We start from the raw sequence: 18,997 nt of genomic DNA on the forward strand, positions 1-18,997 counted from the left end.
GTTAGTTTCAGTCTCCTGAGCTTGTCACGTTTAACCCTGGGCCCTTTTCTGTCCTCAGGAGTAACAAAAAACAAAACCCCCAAATCTGCATTATTTTTGTCAAGGAAGCTGTTAAGAGCGCCTGGGTTTGCAATGGCTGGCTGCTTGTTTTCTCCTGTTCCTAAGTTGTTTAAAACCCTGTTGAAATTTGGGGAGGAGATCCTAAATGTCAGTTCTTGTTTCAAAAGCATCTTCCATATCTGTATTAGAACAATTAATACATTAACAAAAAATATGCATTTCATAAATTGAAAATGGAAGGGAAATTTTTAGAATACAAATCCAAAGAACTTCACTTTTGAATTAACTTTGTTGTTCTTTAGTTGTGGGAATGAAAATGTCAAAAAGCAGTGAAAACTGTTAAGAAAATAGCCCCATCGTAGCAGTTTATCATTTAATTAATTGGTGACTGCAGAGTGCCAATAAACTAAGATCCTTGATTAAACTTCTAAATAAGATTGTCAACTGTATTATGCTCCTTGTTTAGAGAACATTTCCAAAACTGGCTAGCCTTTGTCAAATGATTACCATTTACACAGTGTAGTGATGGGAATGTCTGAGTGGAAAGTCAACCCCAACTTGCAGTGACTCAGCAGTGCTATTTGTGTTTGGGGAACAGCACCTTAAACTACTCTTGGCTGACAAGATGTTAAGACCGTATTCTACACGTTCCTTGATATTCTTTTACATTTAAAGAACTTTTGTTGGTTTTACTTTAGGAGAATATCCTTTTTAAAGGTTATAATTATAACTTTACTTGTGGATGCAGGTTTTAAAACATTAAATCAAGGTGTGATTTTATTCATTATGTTGGGTAATTATCTAGCTATTCCCATTTCTGGAGACTGGATTAAATCTTTAGGGCAGCCATGCAATTCTGACAGTAACTACCTGGAGTTACTAAAGACTGTACAGGTGAAGGGCTCAGGTACACACCTGTATTCAGGACTTTCTGCACTTCAGATCACAGCCACAAGCTCAGGGGTTCCCAGGCCACTGACACTTCTGAACAACCGGCTACAGGTGTAGGGGTTTCTATGACCCTGTCAGTTTTGATAATTCACTAGAATGACTTACAGAATTCAGGAAAGTGCTATACTTATGATTGCGGTTTTAATATAAAAGATATGAATCAAAATTAGTCAAAAAAGAGATGTATAGGGTAAGATTTGGGAGGGTCCCAAATGTGAACTTTCTGTGTCCTTAGAATGTGTTACCCTCCAGGCACACGGGGTATATCACCAAGCAATGATGTCCAGAGTTTTTATTGGGGTTTCATTCCATTGGCATGATTGACTGAATCACTGGCCACGTGAGTGAACTCAGTCTTCAAGCCTTCTCCCCTCCAAGGAGGTCAGCTAATAACACACAATTCAAAACCCCAACCCTCACATGGCTTTTCTGGCAGGTGGGACCCGCTATAAATAATGAAGACATTCCTATAATTCAGGAAATTCCATGGGATTAAAGGGTCCCTCCTAGGAACCAGGGACAAAGGTTAGCCAAATTCTGTAGTATCTAACAAGACTTGGTCACTGTATTTTGTTACTAATGGGGTGATATTGACCCCATTAAGGGGATAAAGATCTGTGATCTATGTCTCTTTAACATGAGCTATTTTTTAATTTCCTGGAAAAAGGCATACATTATCCAGAATGCAACCTGGTTGTTGATATATTATACAAGTTCATAAACTATATAATACATTTCTAGCAGTGATTCCATGTTGAAGTATAATTAGGAGAATAATAAAACAGACTTTTAAAACATAAAAGTCTGTATTTTTTAGGGTCCCCATCTTCTGATTTACAACACTAGCCCAATTCCTTACAGTGTGAAAGTGGCATCAACAATTCACTATTTCGTTTTCTGTGCTAAAGCACCACAGGATCAACCACTCTGTTTTGAGCCTGTTTGGACGGCTGAGAATCAGCGCTTTCGATTCAGCGAGACTCATTGGTTTTGGAAAGCTTTCAATTAGCCACACTGCTGTAATTAACTCTCTCACTATAATTTTCAGCCTTTCATGCTAAACGAGGGGTGATGGAGGGGAGCATCTTTCTCACTAATCTGGATCCAAACCAAATTGAAATTCTAGATGAGAAAACAGATACCGTCCATCTCGTTTGTGTTACCTTTAAAGCTCATAGACCAGTCAAGGACACATGTCTATTACTGGACAGGTGATTTGCATCAGGGTTTCCTTTGCTTTCACCATGGTGTCACTTTCATACCTTTTATCAGTAGGACTGACTGTCCGTCCCTCTTTGCCTGGGACAGTCTAGTTTACTTCTGTTGTCTGAGATTAATAATTAATGGCGTCCCTGTCACTATCAAAAGAAGATGCGGTGTATATATATGTATATAATGGAATACTATTCTGCCATAAGAAAAGATGAAATTGTGACAATGTGGATGGATCTTAAGATCATAATGCCAAGCTAAATAAGTCAGACAGAAAAGTCAAGAACCATGTGATTTCACTGGTATGTGGTATATAAAGCTGAAAACAACAAAAGAACAAGACAAACAAATGAGAAACAAAAACTCATAGACACGGACAATAGTTTAGTGGTTACCAGAGGGTAAGTGGGGAGGAGGTGGTAGATGAGGGTAAATGGGGTCAAATATATGGTGATGGAAAGAGAACTGACTCTGGGTGGTGAACACACAATGGGATTTATAGATGATGTAATACAGAATTGTACACCTGAAATCTATGTAACTTTACTAACAATTGTCACCCCAATAAACAAAAAAAAAATTGTGCTTTGGGCAAAAATTATACGGGTGCCCTATTCTTTGGTGAAGGGAATTCAGTTGGTCTTTTAAAATAAGTGTCTTATTTTTTCCCCCAAACAAATATTATTTTAATGCATTTTTCTGTTTTTGAATGTATCCATACATATCTTTAAGAATTTAAACAATACAGAAAGCTAAGGAGAAAGTGAAAGTTTCTTAAGAGAATTTCTGAATTTATCTCTTCTAAAAATAATTGTAAAGTGTTTTGAATATAACAAGTGTCTTGTAAATGGTTGCATAGCAATAGGTTTTGCTTTTGAAAAATGAGAATCGTAGAGCCTGGAAGGAAATTCCACATTTTTTTCTAGACTCAGAACCATGGTTTCAAATGAAATCTTAGGCAGAAAACAAACCTACAAACAGGGAACCAGGGATTTGCTTTGGTGGAATTGAAGCTGGGCTCTGGAAACCCTTTCCAGCCTCCTCCTTACTTCCTGAGGGGTCCCTCGCTTTCAGAAAACACTTTTGATTCCTCGGAGCACAGTTGGAAGACTAGTTTCCAGAGGAGAATCATAAGAGATAATATGTGAAAGTATTTTTTTCATGGTCAAGTTCTCTAACAGATTTTCCTGTTAATATGAATGCATTCAGGTGGAGGGAAATTAAAGTACTTATTTAAGTTCACACAGTTAGTTGGTAGCAGAACCTGAGTGAGAAACTAGGTTCCCACGTCTTCCGTGGTGCTTTTCCAGTTCACCCGTATGCCTCCTTCCGATGGCTTTTCTTTATCCACATTAATATTCAAGTGACTGATTCATCACTTAGTAGTCTGTTTTATTTTTAGCTTCTAGTTATGCACTACTGTTTTTTCATGTTCTATAAAATGCACTACTTATAATGTGCTACTGACTATTTATAATGTACTATTATAATGACTGTTTATAATGTACTACTTTTATAGTAGTACTTTTTAAAATGTACTATTACCTTTTAAATTTTACTAATGTAAGACTTTTTATTTGGTTTTGGTGAATTATGATAAAAAGGGAAGATCTTATTTAGGCAGCTGATATCTTAATAAAGAGCATAAACTCTCCATTCTTATATTTTAACTAAATAGCAGATATATGGAAGCCTAAAATTAAGTATATGTTATATTTCAATTTAATTAGATGTAATATGTATGGAAAATGATTCAAGTGCTAATATTTTGATACCTACAGTAATAATAAAATGTTTCCTTTTTATAATGCATAAAGCTCACTAAGTGCTTTCATGTATATTATATCATTTATGGATAATATTCTTATGAGTGTATATATATATGTATATATATATATATGATTTATGTATCTTTATATACACTCCCACTTCTGAACTGTGGTTTAGAAATACTAAGTGACTTGCATCAAATCACAAAGCTAATTAAGTGGGAGAAGTAACAGTTTAACCCTTTTCCTGACTTGAAAGCCAGTCAGAGAGCTATTGCGTAAGGCCATGCAGATTATGCAGGTTTGTGCCATGCCCCAATCACAGAGATGATTGTGTGAATGGTAAATCCAAGAATTGAGCAGTGTAGAACCTCCTCAACTGTACATGACCCTTCCAATACCCCTTCTGATGCCAGATTTCTTTCTCTGCCTTGTTGGGGAAATAGACATGCACTATAATATAGTTGATGTGGTAAATGCTATTTATGGTGTAAACTAAGTATTGTGGGGCCCAGAGGAGGATAAGTGTAGTTTCTTTAGAGGGTTATAGAAATCAGTGTAATGAGCCCTAGTTTTAGGGCTCCTAGTGCTAGAATCTTAGTGTTTCTGTTTGGATGTGTTGATTTTGTGATGCTATCTATCATTCCACATGGGGAAGTCCAGTTGCGGTTGCCAGTTCAAGGATATGGTTTTCCCAAACATTCCCAAATAGATGTGTGATAGAGTAGGACACACAATTACTGTGTTTCTCGCCTTCAGGAGCTCTCACCAAACTTCAGAATTCATTAGGTAACTTTATAATGGGCGGCAACGCTAAAACCAGAAAGAAGTACTAACTCCAGGTTCACAGGCTATTTGATTTTTCTCTCTTCATTTTGTTTTGGTCAACTTAGTTCTTTTGTAACATATATAGCTTACTAATAATTTCCTACTATTTCAAAGAAATTAGGGTCACAATGAAGGGGGAGAAAGTGCAGGTGTATGGCTTTTTTCCATATTATCTCACATCTCCCACCTATGGCTTTTAGCTCTCAGAAGGCCCTCCAAGACATAAACATCTTCCTGTGCCTGTCAGGTCTCACTAACAGACGAGGGGATGTCTGGAAGTCTCTAGCGCCGTAGGGAGGTGTCAGGAGATTATTAATTGCCTATGCATTTAAATTCATTGAAAAGCGGAGCTAAATTTAGCCTAGCACATCACTTTAAACTGTTCGCTTTTATGTCAGGGAATTTGCAATTCCTTTTGCCACTGGACTGTTGTCATGGGGATTTGTTTTGTAATTGAATGAGTTGTGATACATTTAGATATCTTTCTATTTAAAAATGGTGGAACATTTTCATACCTCTGGCTATTCTTATTCATTAAAATGATGCTGGAAACTTACGATTTGGAATTACCCAACTGTGAAGATGTCCAAAGACAGATGTATAGATTTTCATCTTTATATACGCTTATATCTTCGCCTTATTTTGTACTTGTATCTTGGATCATTAAGGTCATTTTTAGCTGTTTTGCTCTTCATCATGAAATAAGAGCAAACTTTTTTGGATAGGAGGGACATGCTTTTTATGTCAGTATACCTCCACTTTCTCCTATATTTATGCATTGTCTTTAATGTGACTTAAAATCAAGGATCAGTAGATTCCTACAGTGGAAAGAATGAAATTAGGTCTTTAAGACTGAGCTCCTGGAGCGTGAGAACCCTGGAGGCCTTTCGGTTTTCTTAGCAGTGCTGGCTCTGGTTACTCAGTTCATACATTTTGAATGGCTGATTTCCAAACTACGTTGTACTACCATGGAAATGATAATATAGTCGAAGTCTGGGGTTCTTTCCCCATGTCCCCCTTAACCCTTCAAACACTCCTTCAATCAGTTTTTTTTAAATTGAGGCACAATTGACATATAACATCATATTAATTTCATCAGTTGCAATGTACTGCCTCATATTGCGAGGGAAGTGTTTTTACAGAGCACAGTGTAACCTCCCTCTGTGACACCTAAGCTCAGAATGTAGAAGTGAGAGAGGAGACACGGGTGGGTGTTATTCTGCATTTCATCTTGGGATGAGAAAGGATTCAGTGTGACTGCGTCAGGTTACAGAAGCTAGTTGGCAGTCTCTTCAAAGGAAGGAGGGCAGTCTTCAGACTCAGGCGGGCTGTGCAGCTCAGAGCACAGACCTAAGCAGCTGCTTGGAGAGTAGCCCTGTTTCACTTTGTCCCTGGTTGTAGGAAAACTTTTAGCTGGGCTGGACCCTTTGAGTAATCGGGTTTGGGGATTAGAGGGTCATCAGCCCTCTGTATCATAGATGCAGTGATACAAAAGTAAATGTGTAGAAATGGACCGAAGCGTCTCCTGCCAGTCAAAATTTACAGAGATTAGAATTTCACTTAGTCCTAAGTTAAATCAGAGTGTAAAACATTATCAAGATGATTTAGGTACTTCATGCCTGCTTTCCAGAATTAAGGGAAATTTTAGGGTTGTTCAGAATAATTACTGTCAATACGAATGTTTCTAGATATTAAAAATACTTGACCAAGTCTTAGGGGATATTTTCACAGATGTTTCTGTTGGCTTTCTTGTTTAACAGAGGACAATAGAGAGCTATGTGGATAAACGCATGGGTACAACATATGGCCCTCCTGCAGGAAAGAAAATGACTGTTTTTATTGATGACGTGAATATGCCAATAATCAATGAGTGGGGAGACCAGGTATATTGATCCTATTGTGCACTTTCTTTCTTTAATTCAACATTGGTTTATTCTTTGATGAGTAAATATTTTTCTACTTTTCCCACATACAATTCCTGAATTCCGATAAAGTCCGTTATTTGGAAGCACTCCAGAAGTTAGGTTCTGGGATATAAAGGAGTGACGTTTTAATTCTGAAAGTTGTTTTTCTTAGGTTACTAATGAGATAGTACGGCAGCTGATGGAACAGAACGGCTTTTATAACTTAGAGAAGCCGGGGGAGTTTACCAGCATTGTGGACATCCAACTTTTGGCAGCCATGATCCATCCTGGGGGAGGGCGCAATGATATACCCCAAAGACTCAAGAGGCAGTTCTGTATATTTAACTGCACATTGCCATCTGATGCTTCCGTGGACAAGATCTTTGGTAAGATGAGTGTCGAACATCTGCTTGTGTTTAGTGGGAAGATATCCACCCAGAGGTCAACACAGAAAGAACACGGGGGGGGGGCTCTTGACTATGTTACCCTCGTCACACTCAAGTAGTGTGTTCTGTATATATATACATATATATATATATATATCTGTATCCAATTCAGTATATATATGTGTGTGTGTGTGTATGTATATATATGTATATATGTATATAATATATGTGTGTGTGTGTATATATGTATATACACACACACACACACACACACACTGAATTGGGTACCTAGGCAGATCTTTCTCCCTATCTTTTTTTTTAACCATTGCCAGCTTCTTAAGCAGGGAGGTTAAACATTAAATGAACATGGAGATGGTGAGATTGTTTCCTCATGGCTACACATATTTGAGGTCTGGATTGATATAATATCATGCCAAAACTTTATATCGCTGATGTTTCAACCAGCTCATATAATGATTCTGGCCCAAGAAATATGCACAGAAAGAATTTCACACTGAGATTAGTCATAGTCTGATCTTCAGAGTAGTTCATAGAGTAATAAATTGATTGATTAAATATATAGCATTTCAGGAATAATTTCATTGAGAAAACACTAGCCCAGCAAATAATCATAAGTATTTAGCTGAGTAATGAAAATGATTTATAACTGATTTTAGAATTACTCTTTGCAGAAAAAGAGTGTAAAGTTATGTATGCATTTGTGTTAGGTATTAACTTACAATTTTTGAAGCTGCTACTGAGAAAAAGCTCATTAGGATTACCCTAATTAATTTCTGGCAGACTAAAATGTCATCTTAGCACCCTGGGCTAATGGAGTATGGCAGTGTCTGCCTTCAGTCACGGTAATGGGCAAAGGTTTGCAAACCAAATGACATGTGAATTATCTAAACTTGGGAGAAATAAAATGGGCCGGAAAGAATGACTATTTTCACTTTTAATTATCTTTTGTTTTTGGTCTGGAAAGTTGTACATGTAAGGCAAATTAAAATATTTTATAAAACATGGAAAGGCAACAACAGAATGGAGAAATCTTAGAGCATTCATGAAATCTCCCTTTAAAAAACATCTTTTTATATGGCAGCTTTATAAATTTATCAGTTACCCATTTAATAATGTTGAATTAGTTCAGGTAGTTTCATAGTATTTCTTGATCAGTTTTTTAGTATTTGAGTGCCTACTTACTCGAACCTATATCTGTTTCATAGGTTTAAAAAAATAAGAGAGCTCTACGTAATATAAATTTCCTTAATGTGTGGTTATTTATTAAAATGTGTAAGTCTACTTGTACAAACTCTGCGTTATAATGTTTTTCATTTTAATTTAGTTGGTTTGACCTGCCAGTCAAAATGTTAGGCCTTTTTCCCCCGTCAGGTGTGATTGGGATAGGTTACTACTGTGCCCAGAGAGGTTTCTCAGAAGAAGTGAGAGATTCCGTGAGGAAACTGGTCCCACTCACACGCCGACTATGGCAGATGACAAAGACTAAAATGCTCCCCACTCCGGCGAAATTCCATTACATATTTAATCTTCGAGATCTTTCTAGGATCTGGCAGGGAATGCTGAAGGCGACTTCAGAGGTTATCATGAAACCAGATGTAAGTAATACATAAGAAATAAAAACAAATAACACTGTCATTTACTGTACACCCTCGATATTTTTTGTAATATAAATTTTTGTGGAATTATGAAAATATGTAGAGATGTTTTAGCATTGACATGCTTTTCTTTCCTGCTTTTAAGCTAATGTACGTAAGGCAAAATCAGTCAGAAAATTTCATTAAAACATTCTAATTAAATTAGGTTTATGTTTATGGACATGGTTCACACAGCTGTTTTCTATTAATAGAATAAAAGAAACAATTGGTTTTATTCTCTCATCCTGAGGTATTTTTCTTATACTAAAAATGGAAAGGATCACTATTGATTTTATCATGTAATAGTCTTCATAGTTTAAACGTGACAGTTTAACTTAAAAAAGTAATTATCTTTATAAATATGCATTCAAAATTGAAAAACAAAACCATTTTACTGTTATGCATTCATGATATTTCCTTTCCATATAACTAGACACACTAAAATAATTATGTATGTTGGTAAATGGAAAAAGAAGCCAAACAGTAGAAAGTCCATTTGACAGAAAAGTGAGCATTTGTACATACACTTGAATATATAATAACAGTTTCTAGCGTTACAGAATTCCCTTCGAACTAGAAACCAAAGCATGGCCTGTGGAACTTCGCCTCTCTTTCAGCCATTTTATGGATCAAAAATGGGCCGGAATGAAGGACTATTTGCTTAGGAGGCAGCTAAGCAAATAGGTTTTAGGGGACTTCTCCACATAAACACACAGAGACAGTTGAGATACCAACTAAACTGTCACTAGGCCCATCAGATGCTGATGACTAAAAATAACAACTTTGTCCCAGATACAAAGTAGCTAATTGCACAGGATGATTCCAAGACAAGACATTTTGGGAAAAACTCACTCTCCTTATAGAGAAGTGAGAATCCTTTTAGCAGCAGTGACCATTTTAACTTGATTTTTTTTTTTTCCCTCAAAGTTTTTGACAAATTAATGGCATTGTGTAATGCAGTTCTCCAACATTACTTTTTGGGGAGCCATTTTTTGTGCTTATTTTCAATTAGCCTAAACAGTTTCAGCAATTTGTTTGCCAGAATATAAAAGAAGTGTAGTAAAATATATTTGTTTCAAAACAATATAAAAGAAGTGTAGTAAAATATATTTGTTTTGAACTACACTTCTTTTATATTCTGGCAAACAAATGGCATTTTATCATGAGTAATATAATGGCTTAAAACCCTTCTAACTTGCAGAATGTTATCAAGTTGAGAAATTCACACCATTCTTTCATATCAAATAATGAGTTCAGACAAACAGTTGTTATTTTTGCTGTAGGAACAGGTGTATTGAGCAATTTCCTCGACTACCAGTTAACTTTGTGTCCTGGGTTATCTAGAGTAGGTGATTGCTTTGTTCAGATAATCCAGATTTTTGCCACAAATTTTCTTCATATTTTGTTAAGTAAATATACCTTTTTAATATCTCAGTTGTATATGTGAGAGTTGTTCACACATTATATTTTATATTATGCTCTGGCCATGTGAATGTAGGTTTCTTATCAAGACAGACTAATTTATCATAAATTTAAGACTTCTACATAGAATATGAATTTGTTGGTTCACTAGGGTCATTTTAGTATTTTGTCTATATGATTTTTTTATTTTAATGTAAAGGATGCAAATGAATAGATACTACTTTCTATTTTATATATATATTATATAATATAATATATTATATTTATATAATCTACTTAATATATATAATATATATCTATTTAATATATATATAATATATATAATATATATGAGTGACACCAATTTGAAATGAAGTTAAGAATGTTTTAACCTTAAAGTTTTAAAATGTAGTATCTTGAATCAGATAGCATGTCTACTTGACAATATCATGAACTTGAATTCCCAACTGTGGCAACATGTCAATCAATAACACATTTTAATTAACGGCAATTAGTAGCATACTTTAATTATGCTTTCTACAGGAACTGCTTCGGCTGTGGAAGCATGAGTGTAAACGTGTGATAGCTGATCGTTTCACTGTGTCTGAGGATGTGACCTGGTTTGATACGGCTTTAGGAAGGTTGGTGGAGGAGGAGTTTGGAGAAGAGAAAAAACCCCTGGTGGATTGTGGCGTTGACGCTTATTTTGTGGATTTCTTGAGGGATGCACCTGAAGCCACAGGTAAATGATTCAAGCGGAATTTGGAATTCCCCACAGGGACATCTGAAGACGAACGATTCAGTTTAGGAATGCTGAATTTCTGTCTAGTAAACTTTACAGAAACAAGCCTGGCCCATACTAGATGCTCAATAAATGTAGAATGGGTGGATAAATGCATGGAGTTCAAAAATTAACTATGTATTACACATGTGTGAGTCTTGGATGTTAAGGTAGAGTTGGGAGGCGGGACGTGACAGAACAAAGGGCACAGAACTTACTTCTGTTCCACACAGGTAGATCGGAGAAAGGGGTCTACCACACAGATTAGCTGGGCAACTCTGAACTTTCTTGAACTTAATTTTCTTCAAAAATGGAAATATTAATATACACACCATGGGGCACTGTGGGGACTACATGAAATGTTATCTGTGGAATGGCTTGGGCAGTCTGTGGCTCACAGTCACTGCTGGATGAGAGGTTGTAAAAGGGATGATTGCTATTATTTGAGTCCTCCTGAGTGTTGAAAATAAAAAGAAAAAACTCAAATTATCTGAGAGGGCCATTGAATATAATTGGAAAGAGATGGGTGATGTGGAGGTAAGCTTTTGTGGTTATGGTTCCATGAAAAATTGAGATGTATGTTAACTTTTCTTATGAAAATAAGTAGTGCCCTAATTATTTTTTCTCCTTAGAAATAACCGAGCTTAAGTAGAATATTTTTCTTTCATTTAATGACCTCTTCTAATACTGAGGAGGAATTTTAAGTTAATTTTCATATTTAAAAAGGCATGTTTGAACACATGCTATTTTTATCTTCTAAATGACTGAAAATGACCAGGAAGCTCCTGACTAGATTTAAGAAGGTTGTGTGTGATATATCAAGTTTCTGAGTGATGATTATACAAAAAGGTTTATTGCTGGCTATGCAGTTGGAACGATCCTCCCACAGAAAGAAGCTGACACATTTTATTTTAAATCAGGTCACACAAAACAAAAAAGATGTAAAGGTAAGAGCATTTGCAAGATGATTAGAATTGATTTTATTTCCTCTAATTCGGAAAGATAATGAGATTATGATTTTCAAGGAACGAAACACAGACGCACTTTTTGTGCGTGGGGGGTGAATCTGGAGGCAAACATTCAATCTTTTATGACTTTAAAACATTTTGTTTCTCAAAGCTGGAGTTGAACATTTATTAAACCGTGATGTGACTGTTGAAATTCCATCAGTGAGAGCTCTGCAGATGGGCTAAACCTAATGATTTTTTATTATAAACTTAATAATTACAGTAAATCAATTTCCTTGCTTTGTCATAAAAAGGTTAATATACTATTTCTCATATTAGGACAGGGTCCATTGAAAATTATTATGTACTATTGGATTTGGAAGATCTAGAATCCAGTGAATTTCTAAGTTGTTACTAGTCTATTCAATGAATGTGTCACTCTTTTCCTGTTACAATTAATTGATATTACACCGTGTTTCACTGAAAATAAGACCTAGCCGGACAATCAGCTCTAAAGTGTCTTTTGGAGCAAAAGTTAATATAACACCCGGTATATATTATATTATATTATATTATATTATATTATATTATATTATATTATATTTATTATATTATATTATTATATACCTGGTCTTATAGCAAAATAAGACTGGGTCTTATAATAATTTTTGCTCCATAAGACGCGTTAGAGCTGATGGTCCGGCTGGGTCTTATTTTCAGGGAAGCACGGTATGTGCCCAGTTTAACTTCGGTATTATGCTTTATAGTCAAAATTGAAAAAGTATTGAGCCAGTAGATTATGTGTTTCTAATTTCTTAAAAAAGTACATTGATTTCGATACTTTCCCGGTAAGCATAATTCAGTATGTTTATTTATTTAGGAAATCAGTTCTCTGTTTTCTCTCAACTGTCCAACTCCATCCCTCAAAATTCACTTCGACCCTCACCACTGTTCTGAAATTCCTGAATCATAAAATTTTCCCAGGCAAATGCAGTGATTTTTTTATTCGTATTAAAAAATCATTTAATTCTTGACCTCTGTTGCTGATTTTGACATTAAATCTCTGCTTTTTTGATCTTCATTTTGACCATTAGTTGAATGTCTCTGAGAGGATGCTTGAAATGCCTATGTTCAATTATGGATTCAAATTAAATTCAGTGTTTATAACATTGCTTGAAATTGGCTCTTTCTAGACAGGAAAGAAGTGACACTGCACATGATCACAAAAATTCTAATGCTTTTACTATTGTTTGCCTTCTTTTCTTTTCTAAAAATCCGTAACATGACGTTTGGATGGAAACTAGTATTTTTCAGGGTTCAATTGTAGAGCTATGAGTGTATCGGTTTAAGCTGAAGGAAGTAGTATGTAGTCCAGTGATGTGAAGAAACTTAATCGACTCTTCTTCCCCAACCCCAGGTGAAACCTCTGAAGTGGCTGATGCTGAGATGCCCAAAGTGTATGAGGCAATTGAATCTTTTGATCACCTACAGGAGCGTTTGAATATGTTCCTGCAGCTCTATAACGAGAGCGTGCGTGGTGCTGGCATGGATTTGGTGTTCTTCGGGGATGCGATGGTCCACTTAGTCAAGGTCAGTAGCCACACCCCCTAGCACCTCCCGTCAGTGACAGACTCTTGGCTTCCCACCAGAATTTCCCCCTCTTCTTTCATTTTTATCTCCCAGGAGAATAGTCAGTTTAAAAATAAACCTAATTCTATAGTCCAATTTAATTTCTAAACCGAATGCAACATGTCACACATATAGGCTCAAAACATAGCATATGTACTTTAAATGTGTAATATGATCATTTTATGCAGTGTTGCTTCCAGCTCGATATTTTCACTACATAGAATGAATGTGATTGAGATCAGAATTCAAAGCACAGACCAACAGTCTGCTTATTTTAGGCATCACGCAAAGGATAACTATAAAAAACAGTGCAAAAACTTTGAAGACGTATGCTAACAGAAATGAGCCAGTCACAAAAAGACAACTACTGTATGATCCCAGGTATATGAAATATCTAGAGGAGTCAAATTCATAGAGACAGAAATTAGAATGGTGGTTGCCAGGGATTGGGGAGGAGGGGAGAATGGAGATTATTTAAAGATACATTTTCAGTTTTGCAAGACGAAGAAGGTTTTGGAGATGGATGGTTGTACAACAATGTGAATATACTTAATGTCATTGACCTATATGTTTAAAAATAGTTAAGATGGTAAATTTTATATTATATGTGTTTTACTACAATTAGAAATAATAATTAAAAATTGTGCATAAACAATTGACTTAAAAACTGGATGACAATTCTGTTTGAACAAAACCCACCAGGAAAGTTGTTTCCTTTCTACTTTGTCACGTGAGTCATTACAGTAGCCATCATTTATAAGGCAGTTGATGCTCAAAGGTTGGAAGTAAAATATCTTATTTTCTTGATAACTTTCGTGACCTAATTTATCTATGGTGGAAGATAAAGAAATTTAAAATTTATTGTTGATGTTCTCACTTTGTCGATGTCAATTATGTTTTCAGACTATATCCTTTTAGCTAGAAAGAAGACAATTTGAGACTGTCTTTTATTTTGAGGTTTAACCATGAGGCATGATCTCATAATTACCAATTGTCACCTCTAATAATTACTGAATCTTAGAAATGGAGAGGGTTTTAGAAGTTATCTAATCTACTTTCTCTCTGAAAATGGAAGAGTGAGAGGAAGGTATTTCTGCAAGGCTGGAGTAAGTCTGGGAAAGGAAGGAAGACAAAAAGTTTATTCTGGGTTTTCCCAGCATGAGGCATTTAGCTTGAAAAGTCTAAATTCTTCAGAATCTGAGACATATGTACTAAATTATGAGTGCAAATGTTCTTTCAAAGTCAAATATAAATAGCATTTTGAAATTAGCTTCTAATTTATAGTTGAGTAAGAGTTATGTGTTTCAGGAAGAATAGACATTCTGTTATATGTAATGATTAAAAGGAAAACGAAAAATATATTTTCTAAATAAAGAATATCAAGGCAACTTCATGACCAAGTTTCTATTAGAGACAAAATTGATTGGCCTGTGATTTCATTATAGCTCAAATTGAAGAGAAGGTTATTTATATTAGTCTTGTGCTTGAGGAAGTTCACTAGAACTTGTTTCCGTGTTTTGCAGCATGGATAAGGAGCAATAAGCATTTCGTCACTTTGGGCTTGACATTCAAGGCCCGGGTGACTCAGTCCAGGCTCCTTGGCCCTGTTTTTTGTCACTGTCAGCCTCTAGCATGTCTGCTCTGGAATTGGCTAGAGAATCACGACTAGAGTTTTTGAGCTAAAAGACTATATTCCTCACTGCCTCCTAGGCTGACCCTCTCTTCTACACTCTTGCTTTCTGTACATCCAAACTCTGTGTCATACAGATGTGAGCCTTGAAATATGTGACCTAGTTCTATGACATGATAGAAGCCAAGAGACAGAACTGAAGATGGAAACTGCAGCAAAACAGGATGTGATACGAGACCAAGCACATTTCTTCATTTCCTTCTTAATTAAAATAAGGATTTTCTTTTAAAATAGAGACTATCTCTGCAATATCTCTTTTGCCTCTGGTTAAAGTTCAAGCCACAGTGTGTGAAGTTGTTAATGATCTAGGCCCTGCCAAGCACATGAGCCTTCTGAGTCAGGTTCTGCTTAGCATATAATCCAGAAAAATCATGTGCTTATGATGAAACACTTCCTGAGTCCAGGGTGCCTCACCAACGTGGCATCCCAGCAGGTGCCGTGTGGTGCAGCATGATCTGTGTGTGTGTGTGTGTGTCTTCCCTACTGAACGGTGAGCTCTGTGAGGGCAGGCTCACAATTTATTCACATCAGTAGTCATAGGCTGGAATGCTGCTGAGACTGGCACACTTGAGATGCTTGATAAATAGGTTTGGAATTGAACCAAGTCCCCAATATGGCCCTGAACAACCCTTTGCTACCTCATCTCCCGATATTTCCATACCCAGTACTGAAGATCCCAACCCTCTGGGCCTTTGCCGACTCTGAGATTTCATGCATCCCATTCCCTTGTCTTACAGTTTAGTCCAACTCCTGCCAGGCATGCTACCTTCTTTGTCTGATCAACTTCAAGATCCAGACTCAATTCCAGCTCCACACCTAAGACTGGCCTCCGCCAAGCAGCCATTGTTCCCTTGCTGTTATTCTGTTGCCATCATTGCTGTCTGTTTCAGCATTGGCCATGGTGAATTACTGAGTTTTCGTTTATAGGTCTCTCTCCCCTGGTAGTGTGTTGGAATACCTACTGGGCATGAGAGGCATTATTATTTTTTTAAATATTTGCTACAGTAATTAAAAAAAATGAATATCTCAACAATCTGTATGTAATAGCACAGAATAGCCCCATTTGAAGGTCTCACTTGATCGTGTTTTCTCCAGTAATTTGTATTCTAACTCGGTTAGGAGTTTTTTGAGTCTGCTTTTAAAGCCTTTTTTGTTTGTTCACCTAGATGTTCATTTGTCCAATAGGTTTTAAGGGTTTGCCATGTACTGGAAATGGAAAAAAAAAAAAGTCGAATACTAGACCCAGGCCCATTTGCAGAAAAAGATATTGGAATGGAGGTTCCCAAAACCTAATTAACAACAATTATCTAAACCCTTAATATAGTAACCCACATCAACTAAAGGAAAAGGTTATGACAAAAGCCGTATATTTTGAAAACTGTTAACCCAGGAAAGACACAGAAGGTTCTAGTGTGGCCTCAAGTTGCTCCTTACCTCTATGCCTCTTGAAGTAAGGGTAAGGAAACAATATGAATAGTCATTGGCAAAATACTAAGAATTCTTGCCAGTCCCACTCTTTCCTGCCTACAGCAATACTGGAGAGAATGACATGGAAAGGATAAGTAGGAGGCTTGAAGAAAGGGGTGTATCTCCTCCCTGTCCTATAGATTCTCAGGTCCACAACAGAGATAGGAAAACGGTTTCTATTTCTTGGGGCTCACACTAAATTGAAGGAAATAATTCAAAATCCAAGAGTAGTCCCAGTAGGACTAGAGCACAGGCTCTGCTAGTGGAGGGAATCCTGAGAAATGTTCAAGAAAACCTTGGCAGGGTGCAGAGCTCAGGTTACCCCAGGAAGCTTCCCCAGCCACAGAGAAGTGACCCCATCTCAGCCCTCATCCCACTCTCTGTCATTCATCTAGAGAAAACTGAGTATTACAGCAAAACCCCAGGCTTAGCCTGCAGTTGAGAGGATAGTTATCACACACGGTGTAAAATGCATCAAAAAGAATTATTCACTGAATCCCCTCTAGATGGGGTTGGAGGCCTTATGGTGTAAGCAGTTCATTCAATACCAAAAGAGACAGAGAAATATGGACTTCCATCACGAGAGGACTTGGAATAATCCAGGACTACTGACTGGCATAGAATGGACATCTGGTCCACCCATAATGACTTCTCGGTAGATATCTTAGGTTAAACTGTCTCGGCCAAATAATAGGAGGGTATTTATGCTTATTTTCTTCTTTTGAAAGAAATTCTATATCTATGCTATATTTTGGGAATTTTCTTCTTCTCAGTTTAAACTGTCATTTTTCAAGTGTGGAGGATATTCTAACCAACTGTGGGTTCTGTATTCCAAGGATACATGCTGATTTGAAATACCTGTTCTCTTTCCTACCCTAGTGCATTAAGTTGGGCAAACTGAAAAGATGCCTTGAAGTCTCCTTTATATCTCTCCTTGAAAACCCAGAGCAAGCCACAGTCTGGGCTGTCTGCTGATTTTTCTGTACTGGTCTCCTCCTACTTTCCTAAAGCTACAGCTGCATTCCCCACTCTGTCCAATATTTACCAAACACCGTTCTATTTCAGAAGTGCCCTCATTCTTCTAATCTGTATATCTCTTCATTCTGGTCCAGAGAAACCTAAATCTTCCAAAATGCTTACATAGAATAAATAAGAAAAAATAGAATATTTACATGTTGAACAACATATGCTTTTTCTGTTTCATATTCCAGATCTCACGCATCATTCGTACTCCCCGGGGAAATGCCCTCCTGGTTGGGGTGGGTGGCTCAGGAAAGCAGAGCCTGACGAGACTGGCTTCATTCATTGCCGGCTATAGTTCCTTCCAGATCACTCTGACAAGGTAACAAGATTTCACTTTAATTAACTTGAAATAGATTTTGATAAAAGTTTCACAGAGGCCACCTGAAGTAAAGAATGCATTTTTCTTACACATAAAAAATCACAATAGTTTTCCTTCTTGAATGTTGACTTACCATCTTCCCCTTTCAATATGTCATCAATCATGAAAATTTCACATTAATAATTTGCATTTGAAACACTTTAGACTCTCATTGCAGTGAATAGCTTAGCTGACTTCCTGCTTTTATGTTATGCATGATATTCCTTTGGTGCATTTCAGAAGAAATTGACTCTACTAAATGTTAATTCAGACTCAGTCATGTATTTAAAATATTTATCAAACACCAACTCATGTGTTAGGCACTGGCTTGGTGCTGGGGAGTGCATGGTAACACAAGGTAAGCGGGGTCTGTGTCTTCAACGCGTTTACAGTAATTCGAGATGGACAGGCAGCTGAGCAAGTCATTCAATAAGGTGTGATCCATAGGTGCTATCTATTAGGAAATAAATGCGGGCCAGATTCTGCTGAAACATGAAGGAGGGACGCCTAACCTAGTCTAGGGGGTAGTTAGAAAAGGCTTCCTGGAGTCAGAGGTGTTTCAACTGAAACCTAAGTATGACTAGGAATTCACTTAGAGAAGAGGAATATTCCAGGCAAATGAAGTCAACTTTGGGACTGTGCTGAAGGATGAGGAGGGCACCATTCATAATGGGGCGTCTCCCTCACCCCATATAATGAAGGCTTGAAACAATTTAGTTTATTTATGAGGTAGCTTCTAAAATAGCATTGCAGATGGTGCTTAGTCAGTCTTCCATTTTGACTTTTCTGTTATCATTACCAACAAATATTTTCAAAATGAAGCGTAAATACATTCAGATGGCATTTAGTTGTGGTAAACATTATATTTTTGTTTCAGGCTTACTTTTCACTCTAGATTTTTTTTTATTTTTTGTGTGTGTATAAAAAAATTAATTG

General features: G+C 36.6%; 1 protein-coding gene across 2 annotated transcripts in view; it reads left to right on the plus strand.

Annotated features, from left to right (window-relative positions):
• Positions 1 to 18,997, plus strand: part of DNAH5 (dynein axonemal heavy chain 5) — a 241,550-nt gene that overhangs the window by 148,473 nt on the left and 74,080 nt on the right. For both annotated transcript variants that reach the window (XM_081054213.1, XM_081054212.1), the window contains exons 48-53: positions 6,581 to 6,703; positions 6,897 to 7,110; positions 8,503 to 8,726; positions 10,710 to 10,908; positions 13,312 to 13,484; positions 17,892 to 18,022. In XM_081054213.1, the coding sequence (XP_080910339.1) occupies positions 6,581 to 6,703; positions 6,897 to 7,110; positions 8,503 to 8,726; positions 10,710 to 10,908; positions 13,312 to 13,484; positions 17,892 to 18,022 (1,064 nt within the window). The remainder of the gene's footprint in view (positions 1 to 6,580; positions 6,704 to 6,896; positions 7,111 to 8,502; positions 8,727 to 10,709; positions 10,909 to 13,311; positions 13,485 to 17,891; positions 18,023 to 18,997) is intronic.

This window comes from Rhinolophus hipposideros (genome assembly GCF_964194185.1).
Source record: "Rhinolophus hipposideros genome assembly, chromosome: 7".
Taxonomy (NCBI): Eukaryota; Metazoa; Chordata; class Mammalia; order Chiroptera; family Rhinolophidae; genus Rhinolophus; species Rhinolophus hipposideros.